At 45.0% G+C, this 26,655-nt stretch overlaps 3 protein-coding genes across 13 annotated transcripts in view; all 3 read right to left on the bottom strand.

The window, feature by feature from the left end:
* Positions 1–3,683, bottom strand: part of RABGEF1 (RAB guanine nucleotide exchange factor 1) — a 34,944-nt gene extending 31,261 nt beyond the window's left edge. For 2 of the 5 annotated variants that reach the window (XM_064728974.1, XM_064728975.1), the window contains exon 1: positions 3,554–3,659. Coding sequence is in view for 2 of the 5 variants with exons in the window: in XM_064728972.1 (XP_064585042.1) it covers positions 2,859–2,899 (41 nt within the window). In the remaining 3 variants the exon portion in view is untranslated. Of the gene's footprint in view, positions 1–2,858; positions 2,930–3,539 lie in introns of those variants that run through there. The other 3 variants (XM_064728976.1, XM_064728972.1, XM_064728973.1) reach the window with 3 other exon arrangements.
* Positions 3,684–4,570: 887 nt separating this feature from the next.
* KCTD7 (potassium channel tetramerization domain containing 7) lies at positions 4,571–20,151 on the bottom strand. 4 transcript variants are annotated; one of them, XM_064728981.1, is made up of 6 exons: positions 20,103–20,151; positions 18,022–18,253; positions 15,233–15,425; positions 13,797–13,966; positions 10,909–11,087; positions 4,571–9,946 (listed from the first exon to the last, which is right to left on the bottom strand). In XM_064728981.1, exons 3-6 carry the CDS (start codon positions 15,374–15,376, stop codon positions 9,570–9,572), a joined length of 870 nt encoding a protein of 289 aa, XP_064585051.1. In that variant the 5' UTR covers positions 15,377–15,425; positions 18,022–18,253; positions 20,103–20,151; the 3' UTR covers positions 4,571–9,569. The 4 variants fall into 4 exon arrangements, with proteins under 4 accessions (XP_064585051.1, XP_064585050.1, XP_064585052.1 ...); XM_064728980.1 differs by having other exon boundaries at positions 20,007–20,131; XM_064728982.1 differs by having other exon boundaries at positions 15,233–15,422; positions 20,007–20,131.
* Positions 20,152–20,970: 819 nt separating this feature from the next.
* Positions 20,971–26,655, bottom strand: part of TPST1 (tyrosylprotein sulfotransferase 1) — a 29,290-nt gene continuing 23,605 nt past the window's right edge. For 2 of the 4 annotated variants that reach the window (XM_064729452.1, XM_064729454.1), the window contains exons 4-7: positions 24,188–24,238; positions 23,256–23,332; positions 22,425–22,472; positions 20,971–21,493 (exon numbers count right to left, since the gene is read on the bottom strand). In XM_064729452.1, the coding sequence (XP_064585522.1) occupies positions 23,288–23,332; positions 24,188–24,238 (96 nt within the window). In that variant the 3' untranslated portion in view covers positions 20,971–21,493; positions 22,425–22,472; positions 23,256–23,287. The remainder of the gene's footprint in view (positions 21,494–22,424; positions 22,473–23,255; positions 23,333–24,187; positions 24,239–26,655) is intronic. The other 2 variants (XM_064729453.1, XM_064729455.1) reach the window with 2 other exon arrangements.

The raw sequence follows: 26,655 nt of genomic DNA, 5'->3' as shown, positions 1-26,655 counted from the left end.
ACTAAACTCATGTAACACCTTCTTTTCAGCACTGCAGACACAGCTCTGGGTGAAAGATGCTTCAGGAGCAGCAGGGATTTATCACTCCAACACCCCCAGCCTGTTTTTCTGGTTCTTTTCCACCTCCCTGCCTTGCCAGGGATGGAGCAAAGCGATCTGAAGGTTTATTAGCAGTGCAGATTGTCAGGAGAGCTCAGCTGCTCATAAACTATTTATTAGGGCTGGATTGCTGAGGTCACCTTCGGAGAGCTGGCTGGAAAAGCTCAAATTCAAAGCTGAGCAGAAAGGTCTTGCTTAATCAATCAATAAACACCTTCAGTAGGAGCTAATTGCAGTCAATTTATAATTATTACAAGCTGTGAAGAACAGTTTTTAAGTAACTCCACAAACTAGCACTGGAAATTAAAGGAGTAGCTTTAATTCTACAATTGAAGTTCTATAAATGAGTTTCAGCATTGGTAACAATTTAATTAAATGTATCTAAAACCAGCAAACACTGGGAACAGGCAGCTTTGCTTTGGGTTGTGGCTGTTTTGGGGTTTTTTTGTTGTTGTTGGTTTGGTTTTTTTAATTCCCTCCCTAAAATTAAGTTTTAAAATTAAAAAAAAAAATCTTGGCAGAAGCATCAGCAAAACCTTCAGCAGTGTTTTCACTGGGCTGAATTCAATGAGATTCAGCTCTTCAAAAGCCACTCCAACCCTTCATGAACAACCTGAATTCTTCTCATTCAAAACCATCAAAGTGCCCCAAAGAGTGTTCCCAATGAACTCACTGCAACTCCCTGGCATTAATGGCCATTCCCAGAAATGGAATTGTAAAGCAGAAAAAAATAAGAAGAAAAGCAGGGAGGCTCCAAACACACAATTCTTACAGGAACTGCTGCTGGTTCACATTTCACTGGTGCCTGAATACTCCATTATAACTCAGAACAAGCCAACTTTAATTACTAAAAATATATTTAGAAGGGAAGTTAGAAAGTGCATCAAAACTGAGGGGTGGAAGGAGGGAGTCAAGGTGTATTTTGTATTTTGCCAATGGAAAAGCGCCCTTAAAATGCATTTATTGCAAAGAATCACTGACTCAAACACCCCAAAATTCTGAAGAGCAGCAACCCAAGTGTTGAGAGAGTCGTGATTCAGGTGGAACCCCAAACACTCAGGCATGTAATTAGCAGCAGGGTAATTAACCATGAGCTAATTTCCTCCCAAGGAGAGGGAGGGGCAGGATGAGCTCAGGCTGCAGAACAGAAAATACAGAAGCCATTGGACAAGTTGGGGATTAGGCAAGAGATCTGGCTGTTATCTCTGCAGCGCTCACTGCAATTTGAAAATTTTTGCAATTGCAGCATTCCAGCTCCAGCAGCTGGAGGATAAACAGTGCAGGAAAAACAGTCCCAAGGAAAGAAACGGTGATGAGCACAAACCACAGAGCTGCTGCTGGCACTGGGAGGGAAACTGCAGCCACCATCAAACCTCCACAATCCTGCTGGCCACAGGGCTGCAGCTCTGCTTTGCTCAGCTTGGAGCTGTGATTTCCCTTCAAATGCCAGCCCAGGCCCGGGGGCACAGGTTGGGGTTGTGACATCCAAGCAGGCAGTGTCTCACCAGCTCCATGTGACCCACAGCTGGGCTTTAAAGAAATCACAGGAAACATCTAAAAACTCTTTGTGCTGCTCCGCTGCGAGTTCAGGTCACAGGAAAGAGAAGATTTGCTTAAACTGCTAAAATCCCCTCAGCAACAGGCTCCTACACACTGTTCCCTGCCAACCACGCTCACCTGGACACAGATGGGAATTAAACTGCCTAAAATCTCAGAGAAAAACTTCAAAATGTTTTATAAACTTCATACCTGACTTGTTACAAGAGGCGTCTTAACAGGATTTCACCAACAAGACTTCTGGGCCTAGTTTTAGATCACAAGTAGTTAATTATAAGGAGAAAAAAAAGCCCCAAGTGTAATTGGGGATTACACAGCAAGAAAAAAAGGAGCTGAGAAAGGCTGTTCTAGCTTAAATAACACCACAGAACAAAATTAAATACCAGAATCATGGACTGTCTTCAAGCTTATAATCTGTTTGTTGTGTAAAGCAGTCCCAGGAATTGCTATAATTGGCTTTATATCCTATTCTCCCTTTCTACTGGGTGTTGTTCTGGGCTTTTTCTTGGTCAGCAAAACATTCCAGTGAGCTACAATTCTCTTCTTAATCCTCCCTGCTGCAAAAACCACTTGTGTAACCGTGTCCAGAAGGCCAGCACATCCAATTCCTGAGTTTCCCTGTTCCTGGAAAACATCTCACCCTTCTCTGCTGCTCTGCTTTGCTCACTGGTCTCACAAAAGTGTTGGAGAACTGGAAAACCAAAGGCAGCTCAGTGCAGCTCCCACAGTCCTGGTGTGAGGAACCAAAAGTATTTTCAAATCAGCTCAAACTACAAAAGTATGGCAAGTCAATAATGGATTTAAATCACAACCTCCACAATGCTTTTCACCTAAATTGTTCAGTGCTGCTAACTCCCAGCACTGGGCCCCACTCAGCCAAACAAAAACCGATTTAATTTTGCCTGTAAAACCTTCTCAGCAGCCCATCCCAGCAGGATTTCAGTCAGCACTGAGCCACCCCTGAGAGAATTCCTTTGGGAATTCAAGCACATCATTCATCTCTGAGGATCTCACACCCTCCCTGAGCCACTCCCTGCTCCAAGGGAACAACCTGAGCTCCACAGCAGCGACAAACACCCACAAAAATCATCCAAAATGCGCTGCTCAGCATCTTAAGTGCTCTCCACGCTTCACCTGGCTTCACTTTAAAGGACTTTGATCCTCAGCTGTGCAGGGAGGAGCCAGGCAGGGACAATACTTACAGGAAAAAAGCCAAAACCTCATTGATCCGCAAGGAACTCATCAGGGGAACAGGCTGGGGTGGGGGACTGTTGGTAAAGCTACCAGTGACACCTGCACCCCGTTAACTACAGGCACAGAGCCACGGAATTAATTAAATACAGAGATAACAAAAATTAGCTTTAGGGGCTGCACATGGAGGAGGGCAAACACCCACAGCAGCACCGCTCAGCACCTTCAAAACACTCTAAACTTCCCCCGGCTGGAGTTTAAAGGACTTTAATCCTCAGCCGGGCAGCGGCAATACTTACAAAAAAAAAGCCAAGAACTCCTTGATCCACAAGGAGCTCATGAGGAAAACAGGCTGGGGGGGCATGGTGGCAAAGCTGCCAGCGCCACCTGCACCCCGGTAACACCGGCACAGCCCCACCGAAGGACATATACATCTAATAAAAATCACTTTTAGGAAGAGGAAGGCGGGTTGCCAAGTTCCCGCATATCCCGGGGTTTGTTTATCCCGGTGTTTGTTTATCCCGATCGCCGCCGCCCTGCGGGGCCCAGGGTCCCCTCGCCCAGGCCCAAGGCGGCAGCGGGGCCGGTGTGAAGCCCCTCGGGGGGACAGACACCGAGCCCCGACCCTCGGTTCCAGCTATAACCGGGGGGCGCGGCCGCCCCCGCTGTCCCCGACCCCGCCGGGCCCTCACCCCGCGGCTCTCACCGGCTGCCCCGGGCGGCGGGGCCGGCCCGGCCGCTCCGCTGCGCTGCTGCCGCCGCCGCAGCCCCTCACGGCCCCGGCGCTGCTCGGGCCCTCCCTCAGCCCCTCCGGCCCTCCCTCGGCTCCGGCGGAAGGGCGGGCGGCACCTCCGGGGCGGGACCGAGCCCGGAAGGAAGCGGGGCCGGGCTGTGCTGGGCGGAGCGGCGGCCGCGGGGCTGAGGGGACAGCGGGTGCGGTGAGGGTGAGCGGGGCTGGCACAGAGCCGGGCGCTGTGAGGGTGAGCGGGGCTGGCACACGGCCGGACCGGGCCGGTGCTGGGCTGGCACACGGCTGGGTTACTGCTGTGATCGCACCCACAGCTCCTCTCCTCTGTTTTTTGTTATGGAGCCCTCCCAGCGTGGCGCGTTCCTGCCCCGCAGCCTCCCTTCCTTCTCCAGAGCCCGCGGCAGCTCCGCAGGGCTCCAGGGCACGGCCCCGGCCCCACACGAGCACCCCTGAGCTGCCCTGGGGAAATATAAAAATACAAAATACCCTCTGCTATTTTAAACTCCTTTTTGCGTGCTCAATTCCACATTGTTGTGTGCTTGTTCTTGTTTCCATCTCTTTTTTTTTTTTCCCTCAGCATGGACATCCCACTGTGAGACAGGGAGCGCTTCAGCCGGACAGATGGACAGAAGGAAATTACTTCAGAAAAAGGGGAAATCCTTCTGAACAGAGGCAGAAAGGTTCTTTTTGAGCACTGCAGAAGCAGGGGCAGTGCTGTGTCACAGGGATGGGTGGGGAGGGAAGGATGGGATCAGTCATTGCAATGATCCATCCCAGCCCCTCAGCACACATTGCAGCAGTGCCTCTGCTCAGGAAATGATAATAAACACCTAAGTGCCATTAAAACAGCTCAGGACAGAGATTCCTGGCTTAATTTTCATTTGCAGTCAGGCAAAGGACACTCAAATCCCAGAGAAGGTGAGGAAAAACACAGCAGTGGCTGCAGACCAGATGAGCCAGAATTCCAAATTTTCAGTATCATAATTTATTGCACAACACAACCTTTATATCCACGTTTTCTTCTATGTGTTTTAAATAAAAAACATACAGATTATATATTACCTGAACTGAAAAGTCAAAAGTATTAAGAAATAATACACTGCAGTACTCACAGTATTGAACATCACACATCAACATAATTATTAACAAAACACATTTGGAGAGAATTCCAAACCCTGATCGTTAGCATCCAGGCTGGATTTTCAAAGGCATTACGGGTTACAATGCATAGACACATACAATTTATAATTCAGCAAAACAAAATCCATTTAGAAAAGTCACAGTGAAAGTGGAGGTAAACTTATCCTAAGCTCGTGTAAGTAAAATGAACTATGAACTGCTGTTCTGGAAAGTGATTTCCAGTTAGAGAATTATGTACAGGAGATAGAATTATCCTCTGAAATCTGCTTATTTGCAGAAAGGTAATAAAAGACTGGAGGGATTTTTTTTTTCATAGCCCAAAATTTAGAACTATCTTGGGTTGTCTGTGCAGTGTGTGAAAAGCTAAAAATCCTCAGGGCTCAGTAATGCCAACCACAACTTAAAGCCAGTGGGGTCTATAAATTGTCCAGGGTGAAATGAAGTTACAAAACCTTTAATTATATCAGTAATTAGCTGATTTTTAATTAATCCAATGGAATGCAATATACAAATATTTCCTTTTTCTTTCTCTTCAAGATTATTTTGAGGCCACTTCAAGGGGGTTGGGGTTTCTGCACCTCACAAAACAATAAGATTTTCAGACTTTTCTCCCTCTCAGTTTTGGGCTGAATTCAGTAGTTGAAATTTGGGATGTGGTTGCTCATGTCAGAAGTACAAAAAGACCTTCCAAAGAAAACATGATTCTGCAGTGGCTGACTCTTCCAGCATGGAAAGGAATTTCCTACTGCTTTAGAGTGGAGAAGTATCTGAATATGAAGTTTGAATTTTGTTTTTCCTTCTATGACACCAAGAAGGGTCAAGAAGAAGGATAAAATTAAGATTTAATTGTCTGAAAAAGGTGAGGTGAAGGAAGCACTTGTCTAATATCATCTGACTTTTAAGTCTAAAATAAATTTTAATATCACAGAATGTAAAAAGAGTCAATAATAAAATAATATACATTAAATATTCCTCTTACTACTGCTAATAGGAATATACATACAGGGTTTTCTCATTTACCAAAAGCCTTTGCAAATGACCTGATTCTAAAGAGCTTTTTTTTTTTTGTAGATACTGTAAACATTTAAAATTTCTAAGGCTAAAAACAGGCACAAGTCTTCCATGGACAGTTATTATTCCTAAAAGCATTAAGGAATATATTCCAGATCTGCTATTCCTTTTGATAACAACAGAAATAATTGAAGTACAACATTATAATTCACAACGTAGATTCTTAATTAAAAAAGAAATACAGCTTAACCCTGACAACAATTAATAATATATAAGGAATATTCCTTTTGTTTTTAAATTATCTAGTACATCAAAATGACATTTCCAGATCTTTGTGTTGGGTGTGACTCAAACTTTATAAAGCTGAAGGAGGAACTAAACCATTTCTAAGAGGGTAAAACTGAAATGTCAGCTTTAGTAGCACCCCAGATTCCCAAGAATGCAGGAAAAATCTGCAATTCCATCCTGAGGCCACGTGGTTGGTGGCACCTTTGAGCAGATGTTCAGCCACTCCCCTCCATCCTTTGCATGAGGTGATTTTGTTTTGTGCCTCGTTAAGGTACCTGAGCCAACAGTCTGAGTTCAGGCTGGTTTGTCAAGTTTCCAGAGGTTTTCCCAACCCCTGCCAGCAGGCTGATCCCAAGGAATGTGAGCAGCAAGGCAACTGCCGAGAACATTTGTCCTGGAAGTGCCACCACACTCACCAGCAGGTGAGCTTGATGTCCTCAAGAAGTCCTTTCACCCCTCAATGTGCCACCACACTCACCACAAGAATATCTTGAAAGAACATTTGTCCTTTAGAAGTCCTTTTGCCTCTTGCTCTGCCACCACAACTCACCAGATGATCTTGAAAGAACATTTGTCTTTTAGAAGTCCTTTCACCTTTTGCTATGCCACCACACTCACCACAAGGTGACTTTGAAAGAAAATTTGTCCTCTAGAAGTTCTTTCACGCCTTGCTGTGCCACCACACTCACCACCAGGAGACTTTGAAAGAACATTTGTCCTTTAGGAATCCTTTCACCCCTTGCTCTGCCACTACAATTCACCACTAGATGATCTTGAAAGAACAATTGTCCTTTAAGAGTCTTCTCACCCCTTGATGTGTCACCACACTCACCACCAGATGATCTTGGAAGAACATTTGTCCTTTAAGATCCTTTCACCCCTCAGTGCCACCACAAGGTGATGTTGTAAGAACATTTGTCCTTTAGGAGTCCTTTCACCCCTCGATGTGCCACCACACTCACCACCAGATGATTTTGAAAGAACATTTGTCCTTTAGAAGTCCTTTCACCCCTCGATGTGCCACCACACTCACCACCAGATGATTTTAAAAGAACATTTGTCCTTTAGGAGTCCTTTCACCCCTCAGTGCCACCACACTCACCACCAGATGATTTTGAAAGAACATTTGTCCTTTAGGATCCTTTCATCCCATGCTCTGCCATCACAGGATGATCTTGAAAGAACATTTATCCTTTAGGATCCTTTCAACCCTTAGTTTGCCACAAGATGATATTGGAAGAACATTTGTCCTTTAGGAGCCCTCAGTGCCACCACAACTCGCCACCAATGATCTTGAAAGAACACTTGTCCTCTAGAAGTCCTTTCACTCCTTGATGTGTCACCACACTCACCACAAGGTGATCTTGAAAGAACATTTGTCCTTCAGAAGTCCTTTCACGCCTCAGTGCCACCACAAGGTGATGTTGGAAGAACATTTGTCCTTTAGGAGCCCTCAGTGCCACCACAACTCGCCACCAATGATCTTGAAAGAACACTTGTCCTTTAAGATCCTTTCACCTCTCAGTGCCACCACAAGGTGATGTTGTAAGAACATTTGTCCTTTAGGAGTCCTTTCACCCCTCAGTGCCACCACACTCACCACAAGATGATCTTGAAAGAACATTTGTCCTTCAGAAGTCCTTTCACGCCTCAGTGCCACCACAAGGTGATGTTGTAAGAACATTTGTCCTTTAGGAGTCCTTTCACCCCTCAGTGCCACCACACTCACCAGCAGGAGACTTTGAAAGAACATTTGTCCTCTAGAAGTCCTTTAACTCCTTGATGTGTCACCACACTCACCACAAGGTGATCTTGAATGATCTTGAAAGAACATTTGTCCTTTAAGATCCTTTCACCTCTCAGTGCCACCACAAGGCCATGGTGAAAGAACATTTGTCCTTTAGGAGTCCTTTCACCCCTCAGTGCCACCACACTCACCACAAGGCGATGGTGAAAGAACATTTGTCCTCTAGAAGTCCTTTCACTCCTTGATGTGTCACCACACTCACCACAAGGCAATCTTGAAAGAACATTTGTCCTTTAGGAGTCCTTTCACCCCTCGATGTGCCACCACACTCACCACCAGATGATTTTGAAAGAACATTTGTCCTTTAGGATCCTTTCATCCCATGCTCTGCCACCACAGGATGATCTTGAAAGAACGTTTATCCTTTAGGATCCTTTCAACCCTTAGTTTGCCACAAGATGATATTGGAAGAACATTTGTCCTTTAGGAGCCCTCAGTGCCACCACAACTCGTCACCAATGATCTTGAAAGAACATTTGTCCTTTGAGATCCTTTCACCTCTCAGTGCCACCACAAGGCGATGGTGAAAGAACATTTGTCCTCTAGAAGTCCTGTCACTCCTTGATGTGTCACCACACTCACCACCAGATGATTTTGAAAGAACATTTGTCCTTTAGGAGCCCTCAGTGCCACCACACTCACCACAAGGCGATGGTGAAAGAACATTTGTCCTCTAGAAGTCCTTTAACTCCTTGATGTATCACCACACTCACCACAAGGTGATCTTGAAAGAACATTTGTCCTTTAGGAGCCCTCAGTACCACCACAACTTGCTACCAATGATCTTGAAAGAACATTTGTCCTCTAGAAGATCCTTTCACGCCTCAGTGCCACCACAAGGTGATGTTGTAAGAACATTTGTCCTTTAGGAGCCCTCAGTGCCACCACACTCACCACAAGGCCATGGTGAAAGAACATTTGTCCTCTAAAAGTCCTGTCACCCCTCAGTGCCACCACAACTCGCCACCAATGATCTTGAAAGAACATTTGTCCTTTAAGATCCTTTCACCTCTCAGTGCCACCACAAGGCGATGGTGAAAGAACATTTGTCCTCTAGAAGTCCCGTCACTCCTCAGTGCCACCACAACTCGCCACCAATGATCTCGAAAGAACATTTGTCCTCTAGAAGTCCTCTCACCCCTCGACGTGCCACCACCAGGTGACCCCGAAAGCACATTTGTCCTGTGGCAGTCCCCTGACCCTTCTCCGTGGCCCCGCTCACCACAAGGTGATCTTGAAAGAACATTTGTCCTTCAGAAGTCCTTTCATGCCTCAGTGCCACCACAAGGTGATCTTGAAAGAACATTTGTCCTTTAGGAGTTCTCTCACCCCTCAGTGTCACCACACTCACCACAAGGTGATCTTGAAAGAACATTTGTCCTTTAGGAGCCCTCAGTGCCACCACAAGGCGATGGTGAAAGAACATTTGTCCTCTAGAAGTCCTTTCACTCCTTGATGTGTCACCACACTCACCACAAGATGATCTTGAAAGAACATTTGTCCTTTAGGAGCCCTCAGTGCCACCACACTCAACCACAAGGTGATGGTGAAAGAACATTTGTCCTCTAGAAGTCCCGTCACTCCTCAGTGCCACCACAACTCACCAGATGATCTCGAAAGAACATTTGTCCTCTAGGAGTCCTCTCACCCCTCGACGTGCCACCACCAGGTGACCCTGAAAGCACATTTGTCCTGTGGCAGTCCCCTGACCCTTCTCCGTGGCCCCGCTCACCACCAGGTGATCTTGAACTCGTAGATGGGGCGCTTGCAGTAGTAGTGGTTGATGAGGTGCTTGTCGCAGACGCCGATGCACTGGTGCTCCACGGTGATGCCGCGCGCCGACAGGTCGCTGACGATGCAGTGCAGGAGGTCGTAGACGTCGGCCACGGCCTCCCAGGGCCCGAAGGACACGTCCACCTCGCAGTGGTGCTCAAAGAGCTTGGCCTCGCTCTCGCTGCGCTCGAAGCGCAGGGAGTTGAAGTGGGGGCACTCGTAGGGAGTGATGGGCATCTCCTCCTTGAACACGCACACCTTGAGCTTGGCAAACCTGGCCTTGCGCTGCATGGCCCGCAGCTTGGCGATCTCGATGATGCGCTCCAGGTGCTCTGCAAGGGACACGGAGGGACGGCGCCAAGGAGGGGCCAGGGAAAGAGACCAAAAGCAATTATTGCATGTGAGAACTTGCACTGCAGCTGATCTCAGCAGCATATCAGCAGCATGTAGCAAAATACAGAATTATTCCATCAGTCTCATTATCTGGTGAGCTTGGTGGCCTTATTATATTAAAAATATATATAAATTAATATATTTTATAATTACACAATTATTCTATTCTATTCTATTCTATTCAATATATAAGTACACATAATAATTATAAATAATAAAAATATAATATTATATATTGTATAATATATATAGAATAAAATATAGAATGATCAAGTCAGTCTCTATCTGCTGAGATTGGTGGCTTTATTATATTAAAAAATAAATCAATATAAAATATATATTAAATTATATACATTATATAATTATATAAAATCTAGAATAATCAAATCACTCTCGGTTATCTGGTGAGCCTGGTGGCCTTATTATATTATATACATATACATATACATATACATATACATATACATATACATATACATATAATATGTATATATATATATATATACATAATTATATAATGAATGTATATTATATAATTATATAATGTGTAGAATAATCAAATCAATCTCAGTTATCTGGTGAGCTTGCTGGCCTTATTACATGGCCAAGTTATCTGGCCTCACTACAAGGCCAAGTTTATTCACGTGCAAGTGCTGACAGAACAAATGCAGCCAAACCCTCTCATTTGATAACCTCATTTCAGCCTAACCTTGCTCCCTTCCAAGCACACAAATCCACACCCTGGGATGCAGCAGGATGTGGAGACCTCAAAGATCCAAACAGCATAAAAAATACAGAATAAACTTCCCAGCTGCAATGGGAGCTGCGAGCAGACTGAAAGCACAGGTTGAACACTGCAATCCCACCAGAAGAAACAGTCGGTGCTACTTTGTTTATTTACCTTTGTAATATGGCATTAGGCCCAGGAAAGCTTGTCTAACTTTTTCTCCTTTAAGAGGCTGGATATCCTCTAGATTGTCCAGCAAGGGTCCTATGGAATAATACTGAGCCTCCTTGTACACTGAGCTCACGCGCTCGCGGGGCGGCAGCTCACCCGACCGCAGGAAGTTTAGTATGTCTCTAAAAAAAAGGACAAAAATATCATTAACAAACACATTTCTGCCAAAACTGCTTGTCCTGGGGTGACGTTATGATGCTTGTATATCCCCATTCATCTGTTCTGTGCCTTTAAGACCGGCACTGAAGAGTGGAAGTTTTGTTTGGGTTTCTCTTATCAGGACACAGAGACAAGCCATAGACAGAGCTGTTTTTTTTTCTTCCAGCTTCGGGCTTGCTGCTTTTGCTTGCTCTCTTTTTCTGCTCTTGCTTCTGCTCTGCTTTCTGCCTCTGCTTATTAGCTAGTTCTAGCTAAACAGTCCACATTGCTTCCTGGACTGTTTCTCCCCTCCTGTTCCTGTGACCATCTCGAACCTGCTCCGGACTGGGACCCGGGAACACCAAGGGTTCGGCTGCAGTAGCTGGCCCAGCGCCGGAGGGACTGAGAACAGAGCAACCACCCCCGAAAGAGACTTTCTGATTTTGCCATCTTTCTCAGAGCGGTGTCATCGGGTATTGTTCATTTTGTGTGCTGGGGGGTGCGGGGCCAGTCAAATAAACAGGTTCTTTCCACCTCTCTCCGAGGAATTTTTTCCCGAACCGGTTGGGGGGAGGGGCCGTGTGGGTTTCGCTTTCTGGAGGGGCCCTCCTTTGCAGATTCTTTAACAAATTTGCCCTAAACCAGTACACTGCTGCAGGTGGGAAAGGACAGGAAATGCTGGATATTCACTGTTTGCTCTATTGAGACAGTAACTGAAATAAATGAGCCTGGTTCCCAACGTTTGTTTGTAAAACCGTTTGTCACGTTCAGCTTTCCAAGCCATTATTTCACATTTTGATGTCAAAACTCATTTGAAAAAAATATCAGTGGATTTTAAACCAAACATTCATTGTGGAGGAAACCATTTATAACACAGAAGAGGCCAGAGTGTTTCATGGGAAAGAAATTGTGGTCACTGCATTTCAAATTTAGGTCTGGGACAAAATAAACTTCTGCATTTTCCCAGAGAATCTTTTTCATGGACATTTTATTCCACACAGATCCAGCTGAGTGGATGGGACATCTGCAAAGGTTTCTCATCACAGATCAGGGCCATTTACAGAACAATAATCAGAATATTTAAAAAAGAGAACATTTCCTCTTATTCTGAAGCACTGTTCAGCAACAGGATCTTTTGACAGAGAGAAAAATCACTTTATAAGTATTAACCAACAAAACTCTTATCAAATAAACAAAAAAATCACTTTGTAAGTGTTAACCAAGAAAACCTTATCAAATTAAAAAGCATTACTGCAATCTTAGAATGACAACAAATACAGCACCTGCTAACCTGGCCCTCTGTTCCAGCTGGATTTTCAATGAGGTTGATAACATCACAAATTAATTGATTTTCCAACAATTGCCTCATGTAAAGTTACAAATTATTTTAGAATAAACACAGTGGTTTAATCTACCTCTGTCCCAGATTATGCTACAACCCAAAAGTGCTTTGGAAATAATGAATTGCTCCTCTGTTGAAGGCAATAAGGAAATGTCTATAAAGGAGCAACAAGAAATTTGGAATAAATTGCAATGTGTTCTTTGGGAAAAGACCTGAACCCAGGAACACTGATCACCTTTCTTAGCAATCTCACCCCAGCTCAAGCACACCATTAGTAATCATGGTTAGTTTAATTAAAAATGAAATTAAAGCTGAGCAGGAAGGAAGGAATCCTGGAGGTGAAGGAATATGGCACTAGCAACAAAAATAATTCAGAAAAATAATTTTTTTAAAGGTTTGAGCTTTATTTTAGCAGTTGTATCCTGTTTAAAGATTGAAAACATCACATTTTCAACTGTATAAGAATCCTAGATTAATTTATTCCTCTCCCTCTTCCTTACAGATACTGAATATCAATTCAAACCCAGTGCTGTGCAAGGAGTTTCCTATTTCCAAACACTTCTTTAAACCATCCAAACAACTTGATACCTTGAAAGGAGATACTCTAGGGGAGACAATGCACAAATTCAAGGAGATGCTCTAGGGGAGACAATGCACAAATCCAAAGCATTTCTTGTTTTTTCTTTTCCCATTGCACAAAGAATTTTTAACTGCATCCTGTGATGCTTTGAAGGTGTGCAATGTTAAATGCTGCACTTCAGGGAAAAGAACTGTTAAAAACAAGTTTAAAAGGTTACATTTAAGGGGAGTTGGAAACCTAAAGTAGATAACATTTACTGATCAATAAGAGAAATTAAGGGATGGATACTGGGAAATGGACATTTAGGTCAGTGTATGGGGAAACACTTGGGGGGTTGATTTCTGACCTCTGGCTGAAAACTCATTGTCCTGGACAGAAAGTTCTAGATGGAGGGGATGGGATGCTGAGTTACATTTAAAGGGAGGTGGAAACCTAAAGCAGATAACATTTACTGATCAATAAGAGAAATTAAGGGATGGATACTGGGAAATGGACATTTAGGTCAGTGTATGGGGAAACACTTGGGGGGCTGACCCCTGGCTAATCAATCACTCAATGTCCTGGACAGAAAGTTCTGGATGGAGGGGATGGGGATGCTGAGTGACTGACTGAGAGCCAGGGTGGGGATTTGGGGATGATCTCAGCAAAGGAAAGGGATTACACAGGTAAAGGGAGGGGGTACAATCTGGGGTAAACCATTTGGGAAAACTACTGGGATACAAAACCAAAACCATCACAGAGTATTACAAAGTCTAAAAGCACAGCACGTACCCGAAGTAGGTGCCGTCCCTGTCGATGAAGTACCTGCCCTCGGCGTCCGTGGGGATGTAGTGCCTGCCGCTGAACATGGCCGCCAGCATGGTGTCCTCGTACCTGCGCAGCGTCGACAGGCGGGTGGTGAAGAACATCCCCCCCACGTTCAGTGGGACAACTTCTGGGAACTGCAAAAGCAACCAGTGTGGGATCTCAGCACCTCAGCACTGAGGTGTCACCGAGAGCACCCTTGGGGGGCTCGGGAGTCCTGGAATGTTCCAGAAGTGTCTGGTGGCTGCACTTTGATCCTACACAGGAGATGACACCTGTATGAGGACAGGAGGGTTTCACCGGGGTGAATGGTGAAGGGATGAGTTAATTAGAGGGTGAAACACAGGGTTTAGGATTTCTGTACAGGGGGGTTTAGAGAAGTAAGATGGAGGAATTGGGGCGTGTCCTGTCCTTCTTCTTCTTCTTCTTCTCCTCCATCTTCTGTGGTGATGGTGGCACTTTGGGATTGGTCATTACTAAAAGTGCACCGGGCAATAAGGGTGAAAGGTATTGGGGAAAAATGATAAATATTGTACACGTAACTTTGGGTATAAAGATAGGTGACCGCCCGGAGGGAGGGGAGTGTGCTCATGGCTGGCTGCTGAGCAGAGCTCTGTCGGGCCGAGAGAAAATCTTTTAGATAAACAATTAATAAACACCGAGACCGAGAAAAGAACTGAAGCCTCTTCTGCTCCTTTGAAACGCGGCTGCCCCAAGGCCACCCCGGGCCTTTCCAGGCCCTTCAAACAGCCGAAAATCGGACACCAGGACATCAGAAAGGAGCTGCCAAAAGGCACTCACAGTTTGCCAGCGTGTGGTTCCTGCCCCACTGCCACGGATCAGGGAGTCTGAGGGGTGAAAATTTGGATGTTTGGCGGCTGGGAGGAATCGGGGAGTGGTTTAATTGTAGCTGGGAATCTGAAACAGCAGAAATCACTCAGCTGGAATAGCAGATATTTGAGGTATTAATGCTTCTTCTTGGCTCTTTTGGGGAAAGGAAACAAAACAAAACCTTTCCCAGTCTTACACAGTCAAAGACCTTTCCCAGTCTTACACAGAGAAGAAAAAACAAAAAGGGAAGAAATCTCAGGTCAACCTTGGGACTTGCACTCTGCTGCTCCTTTACACAACCAGACCATACTATACACTGCAAAAAAAAAAAAAAAAAATCGCATTTGTTTACATCAGGCCTAAACCTTACTAATCACATCCCAGGCTGCCTTAAGGACCAGAATAAACACTTAATTGCACGTCTCAAGTCCAAACCTGGATGGAACTTGTAAGTAAAGCTGCCGAGCTACTCAAATACATTCAAGAGACGGAGTTTTATTCAAATCCTGAATTCCTCAGCAGCTGAGCCGCCTGCGCTGCCGCGATCGTGCCCGTCTCAGGTGAGCTCTTACCTGCTGGGGCAGCAGAGGCAGCGCTTGTCCTGCCTGGGTGGCGGTGGGAGTGGCCGGCTCTTGGAAATCATCCTCTGCATCCGAGCTCGACATGGCATCATCCGGGGTGGCACTCGCTTTGCTCTGCCCCGTGACTACCACCATCCCTCTGGCTCTGGGGAGCAGCTCTGCTGGGTAGGAGGCCGTGGCACTGCTGGAGGGAGACCCAAATTAATCCAACCCCGATTACCCCGATGGCTGCGCGCTCCCCGCGGCGGCCGCGTCACCCCGAGCGCTCCCACAGCAGCGGCGGCGTTATTGCCGGGAGGATGAGGATGAGGAGGAGGATGAGGAGGAGCAGGGATGAGCAGGGATGAGCAGGGATGCCGGCCACCCCCGGACAGGCTGCGGGCACGGTTGCTGCGAGGCCCTCCAGCCGCCGAGCCGCTGGCAGGGGCTGGAAGAGCCCGGCATCCATTGGCTGCGCGGTGCAGGGAGCGATTGGCTCCGGCGCGGCTTTGCAGGAAAATGTCATTTGCTGCGAGGATTTGGGTGGCCGCTGTCCCAGCCTGTCCCTCGCCAGGGGCGGGATGCAGGAACACGGCCCTGCCAGGGGCGGGGTGCGGGGACGCGTCCGGGCCACATTGGCGACACCCGGCTCCGTCTGCCACCTCCAGCCGGGCACGGGGAGGGCTCTGGAATTCCCTGGGAATGGGAAAAGCGGGATCGCTCTGCAGCCGGGGACAGCAGGGGTTCCCCTGCCCGCTGCATCACAGCACAGCACACACGCGTGTGAGACACCAATACTGAACTCTACAGCACACACGCGTGTGAGACACCAATATTGAACTCTACAGCACACACGAGTGTGAGACACCAATATTGAACTCTCACAGCACACACGGGTGTGAGACACCAATATTGAACTCTACAGCACACACACGTGTGAGACACCAATATTGAACTCTCACAGCACACACACATGTGAGACACCAATATTGAACTCTACAGCACACACACATGTGAGACACCAATATTGAACTCTCACAGCACACACGGGTGTGAGACACCAATATTGAACTCTACAGCACACACGCGTGTGAGACACCAATATTGAACTCTACAGCACACACACGTGTGAGACACCAATATTGAACTCTACAGCACACACAGGTGTGAGACACCAATATTGAACTCTCACAGCACACACGCGTGTGAGACACCAATATTGAACTCTCACAGCACACACGTGTGTGAGACACCAATATTGAACTCTACAGCACACACGGGTGTGAGACACCAATATTGAACTCTCACAGCACACACACGTGTGAGACACCAATATTGAACTCTCACAGCACACACGGGATGTGAGACACCAATATTGAACTGTCACAGCACACACGGGATGTGAGACACCAATATTGAACTCTCCTTAGCACGCTGCTAATTATCATCTGAATTTAACATTTCGAGGTTTCTCATTCCATCCTCAGCAGGACAATGGGATGCATTGATAAACTGCACCACAAAAATAATAATTGCAAGGGAAGCCCGCTGCTCTCCTTACACTGCGTTGTGTAAAACCCCTGTTCTCCAGCAGCATTGCTACTCCCTAACAAAGACATTCCACCACCAGAGGCTTTATCCACCTCCAAACCTTCTCTCAAATCACTACAAAATACAGAAAGAGGAGGATTATTTGCACAAGCACATCTGGCATGTTTACTTATTAACTAAAGGATGCTCCCCTTCAAAATCAGGAAGAAAAAATGACATAAAATTTAAAAAAATCTGCCTTAATAATGCTGCTAACAGTTACTGTGCACACTGTTAGATCTCAGCTCTTAAAGGAAATATTGAGTTCAGAGGGAAGCCAGACAGAGCTGGGATGCTCCTGAACAAAACTGGAACTTCATGGAGACAGGATCATCTCCACACCTCCTGAAAATCTCCACATTCTGTGGGGGTGTCCACAAAATTTGGAGATGAATCCTAGATCCTGTTTAACACCCTAATAAACACAGATAAGTAGCTACTGGGAAGTTCCAAACATCATTAAGAGGGTTGGCTGAGCTCAGAGAGGGATTTAATTTCTTTTCTCTACAGTTCAGAATCATTTTTCCACCCCAGCCCAATGCACAGGCAGATAAATAAGGATGGAAGAGCTTCTGAAGGGCCACACCCTATTAACAATTTTAATATTTGTCCTAAAACAAATTTTGTTCTGACATCATCAGTTATCCAAACAACTCAACAATGCCTCACAGATAAAGAATAGACTCAATATAAATGAAAGATTATTTTGTTAGGGATTCCTTTAAGGAAGTAAACAAATTATCAGCCAGAAGAAGCCTGCAGATCAGCATTTATAAGATGTAGTCAAAAACTGAGAGTGAGCCTGTACTTACTGTGAAAGTATTATTTATAAAGCTGCCACTTGACACCAGTGCTTTGGCTGCTATTTCTAGTTCTCTTTAGAGTGCTCAAAAGAACAAAAGATTGACCAAAAATGTGTTCTTGGTCTGCATTTTTCAAGGATGTCCCATAGATTTCACTAAATGGAGTTTAGTGTGAATAAACAACATTTCCTCCATTAACTATGTCAGCATTATTGACCACAGGATGGGTTTTGGGCTAAGTTCATCCATTTGGCACTGCACCAAAAAGGGCCCCTTTCCTAACAGAGCTAGAGGCCTGAAGAAAAGAGATTTTCCTCCCTCTTTCATAATCTCCTTCAATATGACACCAAGGTTTAGGAAAAAAAAGCCATGAGCCAGCATTAATTGTGTTGTGCTCAGGATACCAACCTTCTGTGCCATTGGAACACCCACACAGAACAACCCTCAATAAAGAGGTTTAGGCCATGATGAGAGCAGGATCTGGAGAACCAGGAGTGGCAATAAAAAGATCAATGAGTGACCAGCTGAACCTGTTTTCTGATGTTCATTAAAAGGTGAGTGAAGTCCCTCTCTGGGCTGGCTTCACCTGCTCACCCAGGGAGCAGTGAAACAGAGCTGTGCTGGCAGCAGCAGAGTCCTCCTGAAAGAAAACCACAAGTTAATCGCTGTATTTCATGAAGAAAACACACCCATCTCAATCCCAGAATAGTTTGGGTTGAACTGGACCTTAAGGATCATCCAAGTCCACCCCCCTGCCATGTCCACACACCAGGCTGCTGCAAGCCCCATCCAAACCTGAGCTGATCCTTCTCTTTGCACTCAAAGCACCTGCAATAATTATTTTAAACTATGTGCAGAAGTATTCCCTTGTTAAATCTCTCATTAAATTTACAGAATTTATTTATTTAAAACTAAGCAAATGCCTCCATTTCACTTTCAAATACATCTAGGTCTAGATCAACAGAAAACACCACCGATAAATAAAATTATCATTGAATCAAGTATCACATCAGCAGCATCCAACTCTACCAGAAATGCCTCCTTCCAGTCCTTCCACCTGCCCTTTAAAAGCATTTAAAAGCTTCCTGGAGCTTTGTTGGGGACAGCTCAGTAAATGAGCTGGCCCTGCCAGTTTGCCTTCATTCCCCAGAGAATGACAGCAACCTTTGAACTGGGCTTGATGCTGAGATTTATAAAAGCTTTTCAAGGCTCTGCTGTTCTCTCAGCTTCTCCATACTGGTTTAAACAATTTTTTCTTAAATACCTTCTGAGGTATTTTCTTAAATACCTTCTGCACCAGTGTTGGCAAAGTTACAAACCCAAAAAAAGTTACATACCAACAAAAAATGACATATTGGTTATACAGGCAAAGCGTTTTCTATCAAGGTTCTGATGAACATCACAGGAGCCCCACACAAACTCCTGTTCAAAGGTAACTCTTTGGGATGGGCTTTTATGAGAATTTAGAAGGCTCCCCCTTTTTAAAGAGAAACTGGGGTAGATGAGACCTGATTTAGGAAAGTCTGCATCACCAACTTCAAGAGACACAGATGATTGTAAGGTTTGTGTGAACACAGAGGGAAAAGACACAACATCCAGTAAATTCCAATGAATCTGTGTCAAAGAGACATCCTGGAAGAGGGGCAATAAACTGGACTGTAAAATCCCATCATCATAGTCACAAACAGCACAGAGTATGATGAAAGGGCTGTGTAACTCAGCTTTACAGCTGAGAGCAAAGACAGCTGTAGGGATGGGCAGAATGGGAGTGTCCATCCCAGTGACCCTGCAGGACAGCAGGGACACCTGGCTGGGGCTGGAGTGACCATGGTGAAGGACAGAGGGGCTGCACTCACGGGTGCCGGCACTGCCCCTCATGGAATCCCAGAGCTTTGAGAACACCAGGGCTGACACTGCTTTTCATAGAATCCCACAGCTTTGAGAACACCGGGGCTGCTCTCACTGGTGCTGCCCCTCACGGAATCCCGCAGCTCTCAGGACACCGGGGCTGGCACTGCCCCTCATGGAATCCCAGAGCTTTGAGGACACCAGGACTGGCACTGTCCCTCATGGACTCCCACAGCTTTGAGGACACCCGGGCTGCTCTCACTGGTGCTGCCCCTCACGGAATCCCGCCGCTCTCAGAGCTCGGAGCCGCCTGACAGCTGTAGCAGCACAGGCATCACCACAGGGGCAGCACAAACCAGGCGGCGGGCACGCCAACACTCAGGCAAATAACCAACAATTCATTCATAACTAATTAAAAATTAACTCTCATAATGCCAGGGGGACACAGCCTGACCGGCAGCACCGCTCGCGAGGGGCTGCCCCAGCCGCGGTCCCTCCGCTCCCCTCACCCCTGCAGCCCCGCGGCCTCCCCGCCGCTCCCTCACCTGCCGCGGGTCGGTAGCGGAGCCCCGGCGGGGATGGAGGGAGGGGATGAGGGAGGGCTGAGGGCAGCGGGGCCGGCTGTCCCCGCCCGCGCTCACCTGCTGCCCGCCCGCGGCCGCCGCTCCGCTCCGCTCCGGCCCGGGGGAGCGGCCGCGCCCCCGCGTCACGTACGGGCCCATCCGGGTCCCGGCGGGAGGAGCCGCCCCGGCGGCGGCACCGGGGCGATCCCGGGCAGCTCCGGGGAAGCGCCGGGAACGAACGGGGGAAGGAGCGGGGGAAGGAGCGGCCTCGGGAGCGGCGGGGCCGCGCTGCCCTCAGGCGGCACCAGGAGCGCGGGGAGCGGCCGCCCTTCCTCACGGCACTGCGGGTTTGTCATCACCACACACGGGAAATGGAGAAACGGAGGAAAAGCAGAACTCTGTCAGACCCACAATGCGAGGAAATATAAATGTTCTGCCACCAACTCCTCTCCCAACCAGTGGGGAAGGCTGAAACCGCCTTCAGCGCCCTGAGCCAGCGAAAGGAACAGAAATTGAGCCACAATGGCCACAATGACCATCCCAAAAATAACTTATGGAATAATCATGTTCCACGTTGTATCCTAAAGATCGAAACTTTAGGGTACAACTCACAGCAGTTTTCCCCCAGCAGAGCATCTCTGAACAAAATTGCTGTTAAGGAACAAATTCAAGAGTCTAAAATTACCTACTTCTACCTGCAGCAAACAAATCTCACATTACATCTCTCAGTGGGACACTCCAATTTACTATTTCTTCATCACCCAGCTATTAAAAGCAAACAAAAAGCATTAAACTGCAAACCTTAAAATAAGATCCAAACCCACGACAGCATATCTTCCCTCACATCAATATCTTGAATTATTACTAACACATCAATATCTTGAATTATTTAAATTTTAACTTGGAAACAAGACCATTAATTAATAAATAAATAAACAAAAAAAAATCACATTTAAAGCATTTATTTTGAAAAATAAAATACAAAAGATCATTGAATTGTAATTGTACATGTAATTTATCAACTTTTTTTTCTTTTTAAATAAAAGATATTTAACATTTTTCACATATGAATAAAACAAATAACTTTTCCACCAAGAATCTTCCAGGACAAGCACAGACCACTCTTGAAAGCTTTGTACATTTAAAACAAAACTGCTACAAGAAACAAAAAAAATCTGAAGATGGAGCCCTGTAATTAAAACAGAGGAGCAATTTCAGAGACAGGCATTGCTTCTGCATTTTTTAAAACCTTAAGAAAAAAATAATTGTGCGAATGTAATGCAGTTCTACATTAACATCTGTGATTTTTTTTTTTGTTTTTTAACAGATTTACATGCGCTCACAACAGCAAAATTTGGAACAAAAACAGATGAAAGAAAGAGGAGAGAACATTCTGAAGAGAGCAGGCCAAGAGCAGCACATCTCTGATGCCAGGGGGGATCCTTCCCATGGAAAAGGCAGCAGCTGATCTAAAGAAAAAGAAATAAAGTGATGTTGGAATATTTTCTGGTGATATTCAGGTTTTTATCCTGGACAGCATTTTGGAATTGCAAATATTGCAGAATTAAGAGCAGCCACTGTTGTCTCAGCAGGTGGGAATCACTGCCAGGACAAATCCCATTGTAAGGAATGGAGCTGCTTTGTCCGTCCTTTATAATCAGAAACACTGCTTGCAGCATGGTGTAAAAAAATAGATATATATTGATTTTCCACTGACATCCCAAAGCCTTGTGAGCCAGTGGGAAGTTATGCTGGGAAGTTCCCAGTTTGGTTTCTTCAGACAGAAATATTGCAGGTTGAAACCCATTTTTCAGAGCTAAGTGGCAAAGTGAGGTTGATGCTTTCATTATTTTAAATTGACTGTGTGAACAGATGATGGTTTCTCTATTGATTTCACAGTCAAGGTCTGTAATTCATCTCTGGGAAGATTTTAGAGCCATTATTTCTACACAGAGCAGTGCTTTAGGCTATATTTAGGGTGTTTATATTTATGGTCACATAAGGATCTATTTTGGGGATATTTGTAGGGCACACTGCTTTGGGCTATTTTAAACTGGATTTAAATTTTGCCATCTTTTGTTGTCAGGCCAGAACATCTGATAGCAGAAAAATCCTGGATTAACACAGGAAATCTTGTATCACTCATTCCTTAACTGGTCTGGAATTTACTCAGCTCCCTGCAAAATTTTGTCACTGTTTATTCAGTGACTAAAAAGCAGATTTTTGGAAATACTGGCTGTGAGATGTTAAATCAAATATCACAAACCAGCTCATCTTTAGCAGCTTCCTTTAAAAAACAAATCTTCATATTTATCTTACCCATGGAGTTACAGAAGTTAAACAAAAATCATCTTGAACTAAGAACAACAAATGAGCAGAACTGCAATGCTCTTTTATTACCTTCTGTGCAAGAAATGTCCATTTTATCTTCTATTCCATAGGTTCAGTCTGTCAAAAAAATAATTAAAATGAAATTAGCTATTTTACATTAGAGGACAAAAATATCAGTACCCATGTCTGCTCTCCAAACCTTTGAGTTCTTCAGTTACATTATGTTAATGCTAAAGGAGAACACTACCAGAAACAATTTGATCAGATTTTTATGGTTTAAGGAATATTCTTTCACTCTTCCACAGTGCTTATTTTTGTCTTTTGGATGGTCTGTCTTTGCTATGGATAAATCTGCTCAGATTTTGGTAAATATTGTGTTTAAACCAAGCTAATTGTATAAATTCACCTCCTGGGATTTAGCAGGAACCTCCCTATCCTGTGGAGTGAAGAAGGAATTTATCAGAGTGGTTCTGGGTACCCCAGGATAACTGAAAACCACTGATACTGTATTCAAACAAGGATTTAAAGGATTTATTAAAAACCCAGGATTTTTTTTTGCTAGCACACCATCTACACACGATGTGCTCAATTCTGAATGACCTCTTTGCATTTTCCACCAACCCCTCTCACAATATTTCCCCTCCTGGTAAAGCACATCCCATTCCTGCAATCCCAGAGCAGCCCCACGTGGAAGTGAGCCCAGCAGCACACATGGAGCAGACACTCAGGGACAGGGACAAGGCTGGGATGGTTCTCCAGAGCTGAGCAAAGCAGGAGCACTGAGTGATCCAAGCAGGCAAAGAGCCAGGAAAGCCAAGGCCACGTCAGAGATCACACAAAGGCTGCTCAGAAAGGTTTGGTGGCCACAGCAGGGTTATTTTCTGAAAACATGAAACACACACTACAGCTATGCCTCTTTTACTGCTCCACGGTCATTTTATCTTGCCACGAGACTTCCTTTCTACTGTCTTCTTTGGCTGGAACAAAAGAAATCAGTTTTCCTTTTTAATCAAATGATTTTTATTTGAACAAATGGAGAAGTTAAAATGCTTTGTCTGTGGTAGATTCCTGGGTATTTTTAACCTGTTCAATCCCTGGAAATGTTCAAGGCCAGGTTGGACAGGGTTTGGAGCAACCTGGGATAGTGGAAGTTGTCCTTGTCCATGGCAGGGGGTGGAAAAAATTATTTTTAAGGTCCCTTCAACCCAAATCATTCTGGGATTTTACAATTCTGTGATATCAACAAGATCCTACAGTTTGAGAGCTTCACAATAAGGGTTTTTCTTTGGTTTTTATTTTTTTTTTAGGTCCCTTAGGGAGCTGATGACAAAGAACAGCATTTGGGGGGTACCAAATTGTGAATTTTCAGTAAAACCTCAAGTTCCATAGCACACTATTAAATCAACACCACCCCTATCCATGGCTGGGTTTGTTGACTTTGATAAGATCTCTATTTATTTTTAAAATCTCTCAGTATTTATAACCCTGCCCTCTGGACTAGACTTGCTTTAAACCAAGATAAGAAAAGATAAAGCTCCTCTAGAAGTAACAAACTTTGCAGTTTTGTCCATAAAAGAGGCTCAATTTTTCCTTCCATTTCACAGCAATATTGAGGCAGCTCAGGGTGACAAACACCACTCTTCACCCTGGAGTTCCACACGGATTCAGGAGAGGTTTGGGATGCTGAGTTCAAGATTCCACCTCATGGATAATCAGCAAATCTCACCATCAATCAGAAAATCAGGCTCATGAACAAGTGGTTTATAAAATAAAGGCTGTTTGATATCCTTTGCTGCTACACCCACAAAAAGGAAATTAATTCCATACTGTACCTGTGGCACTTCCCTGAGGAAGTCAGGAAGCTGAAATTCACCTTTATAGACCTGGAAAAACAAACAAAAATTTATGTTACTCAAAGGCCTCATTCACTATTGTTTGAAATGATGAAGAGCTTGTTAAAGGAAAGAGAAAAAAAAAGAAAATAAGTTTTGTGTTGTTAGCATCCACTAATGCTAGAACATCAAATATTCTGGCATATTGTCTTCTCTCTAGAGGATAATTTTTAAAAGCTCTTTGCTTCTGAGAATAAACATTCCAAAGGGCAAAAAAATGTATTCTGTTCTTTTATTTTTCCCAAAACAAAAGTATACTTGCAAAGTTTTACCATCCTGTCTACTGTAGCACAAAGACTGATCATCCCAATGTCATGATTGGGCTCTTGTGTAATAATTTCAAAATAAAAATTAAAAAAAGGGCACAAACCTATTTGGAAAAATTCCCTGAAGGCAGAAAATGGGAATGGGGCTCCTCCAAACCTACTCAGAAAAATTCCTTGAAGGCAGGAAATGGGAATGGAGCTCCTCCAAATCTATTAAAAAAAATTCCCAAAGGCAGGAAATGGGAATGGGGCTCCTCCAAACCTACTCAGAGAAATTCCCTAAAGCCAGGAAATGGGAATGGAGCTCCTCCAAATCTATTCAGAGAAATACTTAAAGCCAGGAAATGGGAATGGGGCTGCTCCAAACCTACTCAGGAAAATTCCCTGAAGGCAGGAAATGGGAATGGGGCTGCTCCAAATCTATTGAAAAAAATTCCCAAAGGCAGGAAATGGGAATGGGGCTCCTCCAAACCTACTCAGGAAAATTCCCTAAAGCCAGGAAATGGGAATGGGGCTCCTCAAACCTACTCAGAAAAATTCCCTAAAGGCAGGAAATGGGAATGGGGCTGCTCCAAACCTACTCAGAAAAATTCCTAAAGGCAGGAAATGGGAATGGGGCTCCTCCAAATCTATTGAAAAAAATTCCCAAAGGCAGGAAATGGGAATGGGGCTCCTCTAAACCTACTCAGAAAAATTCCCTAAAGGCAGGAAATGGGAATGGGGCTCCTCTAAACCTATTCAGAGAAATTCTTAAAGCCAGGAAATGGGAATGGGGCTGCTCCAAACTACTCAGGAAAATTCCCTACGGGCAGGAAATGGGAATGGGGCTGCTCCAAACCTACTCAGAAAAATTCCCAAAGCCAGGAAATGGGAATGGGGCTGCTCCAAACCTACTCAGGAAAATTCCCAAAGCCAGGAAATGGGAATGGGGCTGCTCCAAAGCCTCCCCCTGAGCTGCCCTCCCTGGTTTGTGTCCCAGGAAGGAGCTCCAGCAATCAGGGCCTGTTTGTCACCACTTTCTCTGCTCTCCCATGAGCAGATCCCAAAGCCCAGCTGGTCAATATTCCTCAGGGGCTGAGCCAGCTCTGAATTTCCTGCCCTGGTTCAGGACTGGATTCCCTTCCCAATCCATCCCTGGCATCCAAGGCTTCACTGAGAGCAGGAATTGCTGCACACCCTCACTGTGATATTCCACGGTTTAGATAAAACAGGAACAGCTCTCATCTGTATTCAGCCACTGGCATTCCCACATGGGAGCATGATGAAAAGTCACCCTGGGCAGAAATTCAGTGTGTGGCTACTGGAGCCTTGCTCCACCATAAATATTTATAAATCAAGGAGAGGATTTCTCATTTTGTGCTTTTATCCAACTATTTAGATGCAGGTTGTGTCCCGGAGAACAGGAATGGAAGTTACAAAACAACATTGTCACAGCAAAAATGTTCCAGGATAACCTCAGCAAGGGTCACCAGAAAAACCAGGATTTTGTGTGAGGTGGAAGGAACAGACAGGAGCCTTCTGCTTTGCTGGGAATTCTTAAATTAATCCTGATGGTGACAGCACTTTGTGACTGATTCAGAAAAGGACAAACCAGAATCCTCCTCCTTTCCATCTCCTGCAATTCTGACTCAGTCTAATTTTTATATTGCAAATCTCAATTTGTGTCTGCTCCAAAAGCTTCACCTCTGCAGGAACAGCATTTACCCCTAACAGCACATGGCCAGGATCAGCAATATTAAGAAGAACAATGACACTCAAAGCAAATGTTTTGAGGGTATTTTATATTATATTCACACGAAAATTTCAGCATTTACACAGCACCATTTATCCAGGCAAAGCCAAGCAGGGGCAGGCCCAAGGTGAGGCTGAACACAAATTTTGGTTCAGAACTGACATCACCTAAGGGCTGGTTTTGTCAGGAGGAGACTGCACAAAAACTGGTTGAAAGTAGCTCCAAAAACAGAAATGGTCCCTTTTGAATCAAAACCCAGGCACCAACAACAATCCAGAAATCCTAAAAACAATGACTCCATCTGCAGCCAAAGAAATTAAAGGGGCTTCAGACTCCAAATTCTTTTCTGACCAATTTGTAAGTGTAGAACACATCACTCACTGTGGCATCACAGAGACAGAAGCAGGATA

Source organism: Zonotrichia leucophrys, chromosome 19 (genome assembly GCF_028769735.1).
Source record: "Zonotrichia leucophrys gambelii isolate GWCS_2022_RI chromosome 19, RI_Zleu_2.0, whole genome shotgun sequence".
Lineage (NCBI taxonomy): Eukaryota > Metazoa > Chordata > Aves > Passeriformes > Passerellidae > Zonotrichia > Zonotrichia leucophrys.
This window is presented reverse-complemented; position numbering and strand designations above follow the sequence as displayed.

Bases quoted from the DNA above. Each gene is read 5' to 3' on its own strand.
- KCTD7 (XM_064728981.1), bottom strand. From the start codon at position 15,376: ATGGTGGTAGTCACGGGGCAGAGCAAAGCGAGTGCCACCCCGGATGAT. The intron at 11,088-13,796 runs GTACGTGCTGTG...CCTTTTTTTTAG, and splicing joins AGGGACGGCACCTACTTCGG to AGACATACTAAACTTCCTGC. The intron at 9,947-10,908 runs GTAAATAAACAA...TGTCCCTTGCAG, and splicing joins CCTAATGCCATATTACAAAG to AGCACCTGGAGCGCATCATC.